We start from the raw sequence: 15,396 nt of genomic DNA, 5'->3' as shown, positions 1-15,396 counted from the left end.
TTATGTAGCAATAGCATTTGCATTTGTATACCGCTTAACAATGAACTCAGCACTCCCTAAGTGATCGACAGTCTGTAAGCCAATTGCCCCCAACAAGCTGGGTACTCATTTTACCGATCTACGAAAGGATGGAAGGCTGAGTCAACCTTGGAGCCCTGGGATTGAACTCACAATATTGTGGCTGCAGTACCAGCATTTAATTACTGTGCCACAAGGGTTCCTTGATGTACATATCTGAAGGTGCTTAAAAACTCAGTAGACAGTAGCTGGTACACTCTGCTGTGTGCGCGCCTTCAAGTTGCCTGTTGACTTAGGGCGACTCATTCAATTTCCTAGGGTTTTCTTCCTTCCTCTGATTGAATGCACATGATGTTCATGTTCTGAGTGTCACCTGTTGTCTTACAGTGTGCCCGTCTGCAAGCCCACAACTGCCAAATAGAGAGCAAGTATCTAATGACTCTGCAGAGGCTGCAGGACCTACCGGATTTAGCCAGTGAACACAAGGAAATGGTGAAGGGACTCATACAGGAGGCACTTCAGTGGGATGTGAAGGAAGAAACCATGATACCTATTCAGCTGAACCCAATCAAGTAAATGGTGTTTCTGCGTCCATGTCCATATACTCTTGTCCCTCCATATTCACAAGGGTTAGGTGCACAAGACCCCCGTGAATATGGAAAAACCGCAAATAACAAAAACATCATGTTTTTACCTCAGAGGACACCTCTCTAGGAATCTCTAGGTCATCCAGTTCAAACTCTGGTCAACGCCCGACAGACACTGGCCATAGAATTGCACTGGAGGAGCTACAAATGCCTAGTAGAGTATTCTCTCTAGGAATCTCTAGGTCTTTCAGTGCAACTTTTATTTAAAGTTGATCATAGAGTTGCACTAGACGACCTAGATATTCCTAGAAAGAACATATTAATCAAATCTGTGAACAATTAAATCTGCAAATATCAAAGCTGCAAATATGGAGGGATGAGTGTATAAGTGTGTAATACAAGGAGAAGATCTGAGGCTGCTTTATTTGCATTGGCCTTCAATGGTTTTGTTGGAAGCATATGTCAAATCAAAGAAGCCCATTTATATATACCTATATCTGTACGTTTCAGATTAACAAATGAGTCAAGGCTGCATCCGCACAGCAGAAGTAATCTGGTTTGACACCACTTTAACTGCCATGTCTCAGTGCTATAGAATTCTGGGAGCTGTGGTTTGTTGTAGGGTATTGTATTATTATTATTATTATTATTATTATTAACCTTTATTTATAAAGTGCTGTAAATTTACACAGCGCTGTACATACAATCTTTTTAATTGGACGGTTCCCTGCCCTAAGGCTTACAATCTAAAAAGACACGGCACAAGAGGAGAAGGGGAAGGGGATGAGGGCCAACAGTTCTTCTCTACCTCCGAGGCCTGGATCAGGGGAGATGGACTGGAGGGAGGACATAGCAATACAGGAAATGATTCAATAAAACAGGCAACAAAGGAACATCAAATAGCAAGTGACAATTATGCAATGCCTGGGAACGCTTCTCTGAACAGGATGGTCTTCAACTCAGTTTTGAAGCTGCTTAAAGAAGTGATGGCTCTTGCTCGCGGGGGAAGAAGGTTCCAGGAGTGAGGGGCAGTGAGTGAAAAGGGGTGAATCCGAGATGGGGCAGAGGAAATCCTGGGCTGGGACAGCAGGCCTTGACTACCAGAACGGAGGGCCTGAGTGGGAAGGTGAGGAGAAGGAAGATCTGATAAGTAAGGAGGGGCCAGCCCATGGAGGGCTTTAAACGTTGACAGCAGGAGCTTGTACTGAATGCGGAAAGGGAGGGGGAGCCAGTGAAGGGATGCCAGCACAGGAGAGATGTGATCAGAGCGGTGGGTGGATGTGACAATGCATGCAGCTGAATGCTGGACAGAGATTAAAGGACGGAGGTGAGAAAGAGGAAGCCCAGCCAGGAGAACATTACAGTAATCAAGTCGTGAGACTACTAGGATCTTGACAGAATCAAGACCAGGATCTTGGCAGAAGAGGCGGAGAGATAAGGTCGGATTTTGGCAATATTGTATAATAAGAATAGGCAAGCCTTGGCTGTGGTCTGGATCTGAGGGATACACGACAGAGAAGAATCAAAGATAAAACCAAGACTGCGGGCTTGCTGGACTGGTTGAATAGAAATATTGTCCACAGAGACAGAAAAGGAGTGTTGAAGGGTGGGCTTAGGGGGAAAGACAAGAAGCTCTGTCTTGGACACATTGAGCTTCAAGCGCCGATGGCGCATCCACTGCGAGACAGCTGCGAGACAAGACAAAACTTGCTGTTCAAGCCTTGGAGAAAGGTCAGGTGTGGAAAGATACAGCTGGGTGTCATCGGCATACAGATGGTAGGAGAAACCAAAAGAGCTAATGAGTTTACCTAAGGACAGTGTGTAGAGAGAAAACAGAAGGGGACCCAGAACAGAGCCCTGGGGAACTCCAACAAATAAGGGAACAGGAGAAGAAGTCTGACCACTGCAAAAGATCTGCCAGACAAATAAGATCTAAACCAGTCGAGAACAGAGTCTGAGAACCCAAAGTCAGAGAGTATGTCAACTAGGAGACAGTGATCAACAGTGTCAAAGGCTGCAGACAAATTGAGAAGGATGAGAATAGAGTAAAGGCCATTAGCCTTGGCCTGTAAAAGGTCATTGGAGATCTTAGTGAGAGCTGTCTCTGTAGAATGCCTTGGGCGGAAACCAGACTGAAAGGGATCAAGGATTGAGTTGGCTTCAAGAAACTCAAGACAGCGAGAATAAACAACCCGTTCCAAAACTTTAGAAAGAAAGGGAAGAAGAGAAATCGGACGATAGCTAGACAAAGAGGCTAGGTCAAGAGAAGTTTTTTTCAGAATTGGGGAAATGAGAGCATGTTTGAAGTCTGACGGGAAGGAACCTATAGAGAGAGAGAGAGAGAGAGAGATTGAAGAAGCGAGGGGAGAAAAGAGGGAGCTATAGAAATTAGAAGACGAGTAGGAATTGGATCAAGAGAACAGGTTGCAGGTTTGCAAGAGTTCAGAAGTGTAGAGAGTTCATCCAAAGAAGCAGGAAGAAACACAGAAAATTTTTTAGGCAAGGGCGTTAGAAGATTATGAGCAGAAGAAGAATCTGGAGGGACTATCTCAGAGCGAATAGTGATGATCTTTGGGATGAAATAATTAGCAAAGTCATTAGGAGACAATGATGAATGATTGTAGCAGAGCTCTGGTGCCACAACAAACTACGGTTCCCAGAATCCCATAACCTTGAGCCGTCACACTTAAAGTGTTGAATCGGATTATTTCTGCTGAGCAAATGCATCCCAAATAACTCTTTTGCTTGTAGAGGTTGCCATAATAGATTGAAATTACAGTTTAACCAGTAGGACTATAAGGGAAGAGCACAAATGGTTACCATGCCATGCTGTGTTTATTCTAATACGATACTGTAACAGGGAAAGGAAAGGAAAGGAAAGGAAAGGAAAGGGAAAAGGAAATGGTAGATTACCTTCTAACTATCAGTGGTAGATTGTATTTTTATAACCCTACATTATCCAAAATTTCCTACTGAGGTTTCCATAGACCATGTGTTAGCTGACAGACTATTAATTAAGCTTTTTCATCAGTTGACAGCCCTAATTATCTGTCATTTCTAATTATCTGTTGCCTCTTTTCACTCTTCAGTCAATATGATGATTATGGGTTTATGACCATTCCTGAATATGAAGCTGGAGACTGGAAACTGCTGGCCAAAATCCAGGCCTTGGAAATCAAATCCAGTAATCTCTTGAACCAGGAGGGTATCGAGAATTCTCTCTCTGAGAGGTGGAACAACCTTGGAGACTTAAGTTCCTCCTCAGATCTCAAAGCCTTGCTCCGCTGTGGTGTCCCCGTTGAGCACCGTCAGAGGGTGTGGAGGTGGATTGTGAGCCACCGGGTGCAGCATATCCATACTCCTGGACATTACCAAAACTTGCTCAAGAAGTGTGAAGCGGCTGAGCACCCAGCTTCTCAACAGATTGAGTTGGATCTGCCCCGCACCCTGACTAACAACAGACACTTTCTGTCACCTGCCTCTCAGCTTCTTCCCAAACTTCGGAGGGTTTTACTTGCATTCTCCAGGCAAAACCCTACTATTGGCTATTGCCAGGGATTGAATAGGTAAGGGCTAATGGATTACAATTCTTAACTCCCCTTTGTTAGCAACCTGTACTTTGCTGGTCTGATATTAGAATTCAGTAGACTTGGCGTAGTGTTTTGAGTGCAGGACTACAACTCTGGAGGATTCTCAATTCAGCCATGAAACCGACTGGATGACCTTAAATAAGTCACATGCTCTCAGTCCCAATGGAAGGCAGTGATAAACCACCTCTGAACAAATCTTGCCAAGAAAACCCCACAACAGGTTCACTTTGGGGTTGCCATAAGTTGGAAATGACTTGAAGGCACACAATGACAACAGACCCCATTTGAAGCCTAATGTAAATAGCAATGACAACAATCAGAAGTATTTGAAAATGGGCTTAATTTAATGTAAAAAATTAGGAAATTTTGCAGTCCAGCAAAGCCATCGGTATACATGAATGGAAGCTGTGTACACCACAAAAGATTTCCATGAAGTTTACATCTGCTTATGTTATTGATAAAGCAAGCAGTTTCACATTTGGAAAGCTAAACTAAAAAGGGGATGCAGTGGCAGTTGTAGTTGCAGAAGAACCCTCTGGCTTTTCAGAGGTTTTCCTATGCTGTTTTCATTGTTGTCTCAAAGCCAACTGAAAGGCCACAGTTGTAGGAACTATTTGTACGATTGCCTGCTTTACTTAACAGTCCGGTCTCATTCATCCTAGACTAGCAGCCATTGCACTGTTGGTCCTAGAAGAGGAAGAAAGTGCTTTTTGGTGCCTGGTTCATATCACTGAGAACCTAATGCCTCCAGATTACTACAGCAACATGCTAATAGGCTCACAAGTAAGTTTGGGAGTCCCCACAGTGACAAGTCATAGGAGAATCATAAGGAAGGGGGGGGGGAGTGAAGAATTCTTGTTCAGTGAAGAATTACCTATTCCTATACATACTGTGTTGAAATGTATTTAAATATTTACATTTACACATTGTTTGAATCAAAGCCATTGGGGTGAGTGGGAATGAAAAATGGTTCAACAAGGAATATACTATGCCTGTATTTTTGGCTATATATTATTGCAAATATTTAATATTTTTAACATATAAAGAAAAAAAGATTATTATCAAAACACATTTTGAAAAGTGCCCTAAGCATCCTAAGTACAAAAGCTGATTCTGTTAGATCAGGTTGGAAGATATTAACATGTTTATCCCTGTCATTTGGAGAGTACAGAATTTACAATATGAAACCTTTACAATGTGGTGGTTGTTATTTATTGCTGATGTTTTACTGAATCCAGGTGGATCAAAGAGTCTTCAAAGATTTCTTGGCAATGAAACTTCCCAAGCTGACAGCTCACCTGGAGCATCACCGAATTGACCTGGCCCTTGTGACTTTCAATTGGTTTATGGTCATATTTGTTGATAGTCTTGTCAGTGATATTCTCTTCAAAGTCTGGGATGCCTTTCTTTATGAAGGTACAAAGGTAGGTGAGTCCATTTATCTTCCTTAATATTTGAAACGTAAAGCCATTTTTAACCTTTAGTTTAGAGTCAACCCATTAAATTAAGGGATTTTTTAAAATAAATATTGACTTAGTAAGTTCTCTTTGATTCTTTGGGTCTACTATAATTGGGACTAATCATTGGATTTACCTAACTCTCATAACAAGATGTTGTAGCTGATATGTATCTAGGCCAAAATCCCAGGATAACAATACATGTGAAAGAGATTGAGGGGTCTTAGTAGACTGCAAACAAAATGTGAGTCAGCGCAAGCTAAACTGGTAACGGGTCTCTCCGTAGCAGCTTTCTGCTTGTAGAACTTTCTACTCAAGTACATTAGGTTGGTTCTATCTCTTTGAGCATCTGCCAGGCTGCTAAAACAATGCTGTTCTTCATGGCCTTTCATGCTTTAAATTGCTGTGTTAAAATTGTAAACTATTTCAATTGGTTTTGTTTGTTCATCATCTCATTTTGGACTAGGAGGTGATATGGAAACGTCTTAAATAAATAAATGACATGAGTCAACAGTATGATGCAGTGGCAAACAAAACCCAGTGCAGTTCTAGGCTTCGTCTGTAGGAATATTGGTATCCAGGCTGAAAAAAAAATATTAGGACCACTCGGTTCTACTTTGGTCAGATCTCACCTGGAATATTGTATCCAGTTTTGGGCACCACAGTTCAAGAAGTTGACAAGCTAGAACAGATCTAAAGAAGGGAAACTTAAGATGCTGAAAGGTCTAGAGGCCAAGGCCTATAAGGAATGACTTAGTGAGTTGGCTGTTTATAGCTTGAAGAGAATATTGAGTGGTGACATCATCTCACTGTGTGCCTTCATGTCATTTCCATCTTATGGTGACCCTAAGGGTCATGGGGTTTTCTTGTCAAGTTTCTTTAGAGGAGGTTTGCCATTGCCATCCTCTGAGGCTGAGAGAGTGTGACTTGCTGAGGGTCACCCAGTGGGTTTCTGCTGAGGGTCACCCAGTGCTGAGCTAGGATTCGAATTTCAAACCCTGGTCTCCAGAATCATAGTCCAACACTCAAACCATTACAACACAGTGGCTCTCCACCTTTAAATATTTGAAGTGATATTATTGTTATGTATAAGATGGAACTAGCTTGTTTTCTCTGCTCCAGAGACTAGGATATGGACTGATGAATTTAAACTAGAAGAGACGTTGGTAAAAAATATTAGGAATATTTAGGATTCCTAAATATTAGGAAGAATTTGCTGGTGGGAAAAATTGGTTGACAGTGGAATAGACTGCCTCGAAGGGTGGTGGATTCTTCTTCTTAAGAAGTCTTTAAAACGAGGCTGGATGATGATAATCATTCTGAGTGTATTAGTTTTAGTCCTTCATGGCAGGAGGGTGAACTAGATATCCATTAAGATCCATTCCAAATCTATGATTCCTTGAGTTCACTGCGTTTATATTTTCCTGCCTCAGTGTTGCCATCATTATGACCTATGAGTGTAAGTATATTTACTCTATGAACTCCAGCCAAATGTCTCTTTGTCTCAGGTGATATTTCGATACGCTCTGGCAATTTTTAAATACAATGAAGAAGCAATATTGAAGATTCAGGACAGCTTGGAAATATACCAGTATCTTCGTTTTTTCACTAAAACTATTTGTGATGGCAGGTAAGATTAATTTCAGAATTCCACGATTTGGGATGAAGCCCTGTATGGCAGCTGTGGCAGGAGATGGCAGTTTGGTGGGAATATTGTTCCTGATTTTTTTAAAAGATCCATATCATGTTTTTCAAAGCATAGAATGTTGGGGGATACTTTTCTTTTTATTTTTTCCTTCATTCCTCCCTTCCTCCTTCTTGTTATTGCACTATTCTGAAATAGTTTTAAACCAGTACATCCACCATGTGGATTGTGATGATTAGGGTGGGCTTATCTGTTCCCTTACCCCTCTGTCTATTTTGAAAATGTTCCATCCTTTTCCCTATTTCCCTTTCTGCCCATCATGCCACCTTTTAATCCCCCCCCCCAAGTCTCCTTAGAGTCTTAGGCTGCAGTGGCATTGCAGAAACAATCCAAGTTGATGCCACTTTAATTGCCGTGACTCCATCCTATGGTATCCTGGGTTTTGTAGTTTGTTGTGGCACCAGAGCTCTCTGATAGGAAGGTGGAACATCTCACAAAATCCCACAATCCCATAGCATTGAGCCATGGCAGTTAAAGTGGTGTCAACCTGGCTTATTTCTGCAGTGCAGATGCAGCCTTAGAGATAAAGCAGTAGGCTCCTGTGTTGGGAAAGTTCAAACTGTTCTACACACATTAGTCAATGTGGAAACTTAAGTGGAAGTACTGGTTGAGTATCCCTTACCCAAAAATTTGAAATCCAGAATGTCCCCAAATCTGAAACTCTTTTCATGGGTGGCTAAGATAGCAACACTTCTGGTTTCTGAGGTTCAAGGTGTACAAACTTTGTTTCGTGCCATAATTACAAATATTATATAAAACTACCTTCAGACTTCGTGTATAAGGTGTATGTGAAACATAAATGAATTTTGTGTTGGACTTGAGTCCCATCTCCAAGAGACCTCCAAGATGTGTATGCAAATATTCTGAAATCCAAAAATAAATAAATAAATCGGAAACATCTTAGTCCAAAGTATTTAGGCTAAGGGGTATTGAATCTGTACTATATATTTCCTCATTCTTTGTGATGCTTGCCTGGCAATTAACAACTCAGTGGCTGACCAACATAGAGAACAGGTACTTCGGAAACCTGGCCACCTTATTGCCATCCATCCATTTGATATAAGAAATAACATTTACTGTTCATTGTATTTAATGAGACTTGAACATCCATGGATTTTGGTAACTACTGGGAATGCTGGAAACAAACACCAGCGGATACCAATCTGTTTTATTTCTCTCTCATCAAACTCTTGCTTTTGTTGCCAGTGTCCCTTTAATTCTTTTCAAAAGGAAAAAAAGAAAAAGAAAAATCTAGACATGGAAATAATAAGGGGAAGGAAAATGTAACATGAAAAAGACAGATTGATACAAATAGCCATTGTGGAAGAACACTTTGTCAAAGGCAAATTTGTTATTTAAAAAACATGGAAAGTACAAACACCGACTGTCTTCAGAGTGGCTGCAGTTTTATAGTTATTCATTAATTTAAAATATTTCTACACTACCTTTCACCATAACTGATACACAACAACAAAATAATAATAATAATAATAATAATAATAATAATAATAATAATTTTAACAAATTAAACCAACTAAAGAGTTTTTTGTATCCTGAACATCTGTCCTGGCATTTAAAAAAAGTAAGCTGATCCATTTGCTTCCTTGTATTACGCTTGTCTGTAGGACTCAAACACTTGAGACTGATGTTTCATAGTAAGGCATAGGAAAAGATAACACCAGCCACAGTGAAATTCTTTTTGGGTTTCTGGTATAAAACAGGATCAAATGGGCCCTTGGCTTATGCTGCTTTCCATAAGCTCTGTGGAACTGTGTTCAGTTTTCAACTTGTCTTCTAGTTAAGCCACCTTGTCCCTTCTGATTTGGACATCTTTCTGACACTTTTTCAATAGTTTGCTCATGCTTTATCTCATTTATTTGTTTAGCCATTAAAACATTTATACCTTGACCTATATTATAGGAAATAAGGACAATGTACAATTAGAATTCATTTAAAAGACCTACAGATGGTAGTGCATGAAATGGTAACCTCAAGGTTTGACTTTTGCAATGTGCTCTACATTGAGCAACCTTTGTATCAAAAGTTCAGGAATGCCAGTTAATTCAAAATACAGCAGCCAGATTGATTGCTGGAACATCTAGGACTGAAATTATCACATTAACATTAAAATTACTCCACTGCCTGCTAATTAGTTTCCAGGAAAGTACAAAGTGTAGGTTATTACCTTTAAAGCTCTACATGGTTTAGGTCCAGGTTACCTACAGAATCACCTCCTCCCAAATAACCTGCTCCATATACTCAGATCCTCTGGGGGACATTTCCTTCAGCCCGCCAGGACTAGACAGGCAACTCACCCAGAGGACCTTTTAATCAGCCTCCCCTAGACTGTGGTTTGACCTGCCAGGAGAGACAGCTAAACACGCTGTCTGAATTTAAAACAGTATTAAAGACCTGTCTTTTCCAGCAGGCTAACCCAGCCAGTTTTAAACTATGAATCTTAAATCAGTATATTTTAATCTGGATTATTGTGATGTACATTGGTCATTTTAATCCTGTGTTTATGTGTTATGTATGTAATGGTCAGTTATATATTGTATTTTAATCTATCTTGTACCCTGTCTTGAGCCTGGGGGAAAGGTGGGTAAGAAATAAAAATGTAGTATTTATTTATTTATTAGTAAATAATTTAATTTTCAAAACAACAAAGAAAAAAATTAACAGCATAGCAAAACAATGTTGACAGGTTTAAAACAGTTTAAAAATCAAGTGCGCACAATTTTTTATTTTGTTTTGGTCTCTCACATCCTTGTCATCTTGCAGGAAACTGATGAACATTGCCTTCAGTGACATGAATCCTTTTCCTATGAAGCTGCTCCAAAATCGGCGTGAAGAGTATAGGTTAAAGCTGGAGGTTGAGATGAGAGAACTGGAGAGGATAAAAGCCCAGTATATGAGGGAACAGGCAGAACATACTTCCAGTCACCTGGATGGAGCTGTGAGTGAGGATGATGAAGAAGAAGACATGTAACACTTGTTCTGTCTTTTCTGTTTGTCTTCAAACATTTCACTTCCTTTGAAACAAAAGGTGGCCATTGTCTGTACAGTGGAACACAGGGCACATATGCGCAACACAGGGAGATGTACTGGATTGCTCTCAGTTGCATCAGAAATGTTCACACACTATGGAAGCTTTGTTCTTACTAAGGTCCTTTGAAGGTCTATGGTTTGGAGCAATGTTCCTTAGATGGTGAAGTCACTCAAGGTCAGCCCAAGCCATTTTGCTGCCTGAAGCAAAGGACAGATTGGAAGCCATCTCTCATTCCATATATAGAAGCTGTAACAAACAGCTTTGGCCTCTTCCTACCACTTCCTACCTTACTTGCATCTTGAAGTCCAAAGATGGGCTGTCTAATTCTGCCTTATGGTATGGTTGGCACTAATGTCTCTGCACTGTAAAATCCTTTATTATATTTTTTTTCTGGGTTGCCTCTGTATTGTTGGCGTCAGTGCAGAAACTCATCCTTTTGCTCCTCACCTCTTATTCTAGATAGAAAAACAAACAAGCAAACAAACAGTTGTTGGCCTCTAAAAGCCTATATCACAGGATAGTGAAGCATTGGGACCTTGCTAAATTCTTGTACCCTTTTGGTTTCCTAATGTGGAACAGTGAGCAATGGAAAGAGAAAAAATAACTTGATTACCGGAAATGCCAGTTTAGAGAGGATTGTATATTTAGCACTTTATCTGTGATCTTACAAATGTGTAGTGCCTTTTCACTCTCCACCCCCCATGTGCAGTGAAGAGGCAATTTATAGTAAATATGTTTAGGTGGACCACAGCAGCCCAAAGCTGCCAAGAAGTGGTATTTGTGGACCTTGGGCAAATCACATGCTCTCAGCCTCAGGGGTAGGCAATGGTAAACCTCCTTTGAACAAATTTTGCCAAGAAAACCCCATGATAGGTTTGCCTTTGGGTCGTCATAAGTTGGAAATTACTTGAAGGCACGCAACAACAATGAAGAAACAGTGAGACTTCAGTGTATATAGATCTTTTCTTTACAGGATCGTAAATAGTAGGTTAATGATTCTTCAAAGGGGCACACCCCTGATTGAGACACTGCTCAGAAACACAGTGCAAATGAGTGCAAGATTCCAGCTTTTTGGATAGCTGAGGCAAGAGTAATGTCATCTGCCAACCCCTTCTATCCCCCCATGCTTTTGAGAACATGTGGCAGGGATTCAAACATGGAATCTCTTATTCTGAGGTTGGGACCTAACAGTGATGTAGACTCAAGTCAGTTGACTTGGACTTAAGTCAGACTTAAGTCGCTTCAATTACTTGACTTGGGCTTGATTTGGCAAAAATGACACACTGACTTGACATGACTTGAGACTTGTATATTTTTAGTGACTGACCTGCTAGTGCCATTCACTTCAAACAGCAGGCAAAACCCATCCGCAAAGTGCATTTCTTGGAAGGGAACAGCAAATGCATTAGGTGATGGGCTTGAGGCAGAAGGATTCTTCTAAAGCTTTTGAAAAACTTTAGAAGGCTCCTCTAATGTGCATCATAGACAGGCCGCTAAGCACACCTAAATCTCTAGCCCATTACCAAACATACTTACTGTTCCTTCTGACAAACGTATCCCACCTCCCTTTTTTTCTGTTAAAAGTTAGTTCCCAGGCTTGAGACTTGACTTGAAAGTGTCTTGCAAGGACCTGAAACTCAACCTGACCATAGAGACTAGAGACTTTGACTAAAAAACTTGAATATATCACTGGAACCTAACTAATGACTTCAAAGAGGCCTGTTTATGTTTTGGTTTGTGTCATATCAGGAATAGAGAACGCCTCCTACCACTGACTGGTCAACGAAGTAGTACCTGATGCAGCTCAACTCAAGAAGACCAACAAGAATGGCCCTTTTGTTGTTTTGGCATCTCTAGAGAGGCTGCTGTGAATCTCAACAGCAAAGGCTTCCAGATCTGTTTGCCACACCTTCCTGTGTTACATTTTGCCTAAGGCCATATCTGTTTGAATGCCTACTTCAGTTGTTGTTGTGGGCCTTCAATCATTTCCAACTTATGATGACCCTAAGGTAAATCTATGGCAGGGTTTTCTTGGCATGTTTCTTCAGAGGAGTTTTGCCATTACCATCCTGTGAGACTGAGAGTGTGTGATTTGCCCAGGGTCACCCAGTGGGTTTCCATGGCCAAGCCAGGACTTGAGCCCTGGCCTTCTAGTGTCCTGGTACAATGCTCAAGCCATTATACCACATGGGCCCTCAGTACTGCTTGCCTCAGAATCTGGGTTTTTTAAAAAAGCACTCTTAAGCACTTTATATTCTCTTTTTCCTGGAGCAAAGGTGTGGCTCTGCCTGGGCAGGTGAGCTCAGCCTGGCCTGAAACCTTGCAAGCTTCAGGCCCTAGAACCAGAGCATTTCTTATTGGATTAGTGAGAGATGAATGCTCCTACAATAGGGCATCTCACATGGTACTGCTGTGGCTTTCTTGTTTGAGCCAGGGCTTCCTAGCTGCACACACCATCCTTGGGTCTGTCTAGCACAGTGATTCCCAAACTCTGGTCTTCGGAGTGTTTTGGACTTCAGGTCCCAGAAGCCTCAGCTATTTTCATCAGTGGTCTGGGATTCTGAGAGATGAAGTCCAAAACACCCGGAAGGCCAGAGTTTGGGAATCACTGGTCTAGCAGATTCTGCTGTCCTTCGTGTTTTGTGGCCTACACCTCTCAGTTTTGTGGAAATGTCAGAATTGCTATATTTTGACCCATAATCAAAATCAGTCTGCCTCCTGTATTGTATGGAAGTTCATTAAATCCCTTATCTGTTGGTGCCTGAACTAATGAGGTATATGTAACTAATAATGTATATTTATTGTGCCACATGACTCATTGGTTTTTCTGTTTAAGTGTTATCTTAGTGAAGGCAGAATTTTAGTCCAATTTTCTAAGCTTTGGTGGATTTAAGCCAGTTTGAGTCCCAATTTTGAGTCCTAAATAAATCTAACCACCACAACAACATCAGCAACAATAACTATGTAAGCTTCCTGAATGCTCCTGAATTTATGAATGGCTTGTGTCTGTGCTGATTTTTGTCTTCCAGTTGAAGGACTGAGTGAAAGTGCAAATATTCAGACTGCTGGTTGCTACAAGTCAAGATTGCTTTTATTTGTGGCAGATTAACATTTTAAGCCTCTATGCCTTAAGAAGTTGCTTTATGTTGAAGCAGACCATTGGTCTATCATACCCAACGTTGCCTGCTCAGGTTGGCAATAGCTGTCCAAGCATTACTTTCCATGATCTTTTTAACTGTCTACATTTAGGTTTCTGAACTTACGTTTTTTATACATATTAAGTACGTGTTTTACTAGCCAAGGCTGGTCATTCAGTTGGTCTCTTTCTCTGTATGTTTGCCTTTTTCTTTCGCCTTCCTTTGTTTTTTATATGAACTGTATGATGTGTTAAGAGAACATTGTCTAATATGTAGTTTTGTAAGTTTTACTACCTGGGTGAAATGGCCAAGATATTTTGTAAAAGCACTAGCTAAAGAATAACTTTATATATGAATATGTCTTACACTAAGATAAATATTCTGTTTAACATTCCCGGAAGTGCTTTTCATTTGCATTGAATTGGCTAACAAGTACTCTTTGTGAAGGAGACACCCTTTCTTCTCTCTTGTATATTCTTAATCAAAGATGTATAAGCTGATTGGTAATTTTTATTTCCACTTCTAAAAGTATATGCCACCTCTTGTAAGTGCAAGAGGAGGGATACAAATACAGGTTCTTCAGCAGGAATCTTTAGCAAATAGAAATAGTAAAAGAGTTCCCATACCTGGGATCAAGCATTGACAGAAATGGGGACTGCAGTCAGGAAATCAGAAGGTTAAGAATGGGAGGGCAGCTATGAAGCAACTAGAAAAGATCCTAAAATGTAAAGATATACAACTCAGCACAAAGGTTAGAATCATACAAGCCACTGTATTCCCTATTATCATGTATGAATGTGAGAGCTGGACTGTTAAGAAAGAAAATAGGAATAAAATCAATTCATTTGAGATGTGGTTTTGGAGAAGAGCACTGAGGATTCCTTGGATAGCCAAAAAGACAAACAAATGGGCCCTAGATCAGATCAAGCCAGAAACCTCCCTGGAAGCCAAGATCACAAAACTGAGGCTGTCGTACTTCGGAGACATTATGAGGAGGAGGAGGACTCATTTGAAAAAAACAATAATGCCTTTCCTGAATAAAATTCCTCGGCCACAGAATGATACCATGTATTACCACCACTTTGCCCACATTATGCTATTATTAATAGATTGAAAACTTGTTTAATTGTAATATATTTAATTCTGTTTTAAGCGGGAAATAGTAATTTTATGCATAATATTGTATATGGATGTTTTAGTTGGTAGCCGCTTTTCTGTAGCAAGACAATCAAGCAGGATAGAAATAAAAGTTTTATTATTATTTTTATTAGGAAGGGTGGAGAGGAGCAGAAAGAGAGTAAGGCCGCATGCTAGATTAGATGGATGGACTCTATTAAGGAGGCCACAGGTATGAAATTACAGATTGTAAGCAGAACAGTGGAGGACAGGGAGGTTTGGTGGTGTCTCATCCAGAGGTTCGCCATGGGTCAAAATCAACTCAAGGGCAGTTAACAACAAATTCCCTGTTTTTTAAGTCATGAACTGATGAATTGACTCCACTGAAAATAATTATATCTGGAATGAAACTTCTATCTGTAATGGGTTCTGTGGTGGCTAATTCACACGTGCTTCTCATCGTTGTTCATTTCATAAAACACAGTCATGTGAGAACCTGCTTCATGCTCCTATTTCTGCTGCTATTTGTCCTATAGGTTGTTTTAAAAAGGCTAGTTATCTGCTGAACAGATTAGTCAACATGTTTTGGCTTAAATCCAGTTGCTAGTTTCAACTAGAATAGGTCCACCAAACATATAAATCAACATATAAATCTCACTAATTCAGTGGGTATGTTGTAGTAGGATCTCATAACTGGATTTGTCTAATATGTCATTTAAAAGGCTATTTATTGACCT

General features: G+C 40.4%; 1 protein-coding gene across 5 annotated transcripts in view; it reads left to right on the top strand.

The window, feature by feature from the left end:
• The window catches only part of TBC1D2 (TBC1 domain family member 2), a 44,845-nt gene extending 29,666 nt beyond the window's left edge, over positions 1 to 15,179 (top strand). For 2 of the 5 annotated variants that reach the window (XM_089488790.1, XM_089488791.1), the window contains exons 9-14: positions 406 to 590; positions 3,695 to 4,171; positions 4,858 to 4,978; positions 5,434 to 5,619; positions 7,161 to 7,282; positions 10,139 to 15,179. In XM_089488790.1, the coding sequence (XP_089344916.1) occupies positions 406 to 590; positions 3,695 to 4,171; positions 4,858 to 4,978; positions 5,434 to 5,619; positions 7,161 to 7,282; positions 10,139 to 10,346 (1,299 nt within the window). In that variant the 3' untranslated portion in view covers positions 10,347 to 15,179. Of the gene's footprint in view, positions 1 to 405; positions 591 to 3,694; positions 4,172 to 4,857; positions 4,979 to 5,433; positions 5,624 to 7,160; positions 7,287 to 10,138 lie in introns of those variants that run through there. The other 3 variants (XM_089488794.1, XM_089488792.1, XM_089488793.1) reach the window with 3 other exon arrangements.
• Positions 15,180 to 15,396: the final 217 nt, after the last annotated feature.

The sequence above is a fragment of the Sceloporus occidentalis genome, unplaced genomic scaffold (genome assembly GCF_023333645.1).
Source record: "Sceloporus occidentalis isolate IW3139 unplaced genomic scaffold, rSceOcc1.0.p SCAF_1, whole genome shotgun sequence".
NCBI lineage: Eukaryota > Metazoa > Chordata > Lepidosauria > Squamata > Phrynosomatidae > Sceloporus > Sceloporus occidentalis.
This window is presented reverse-complemented; position numbering and strand designations above follow the sequence as displayed.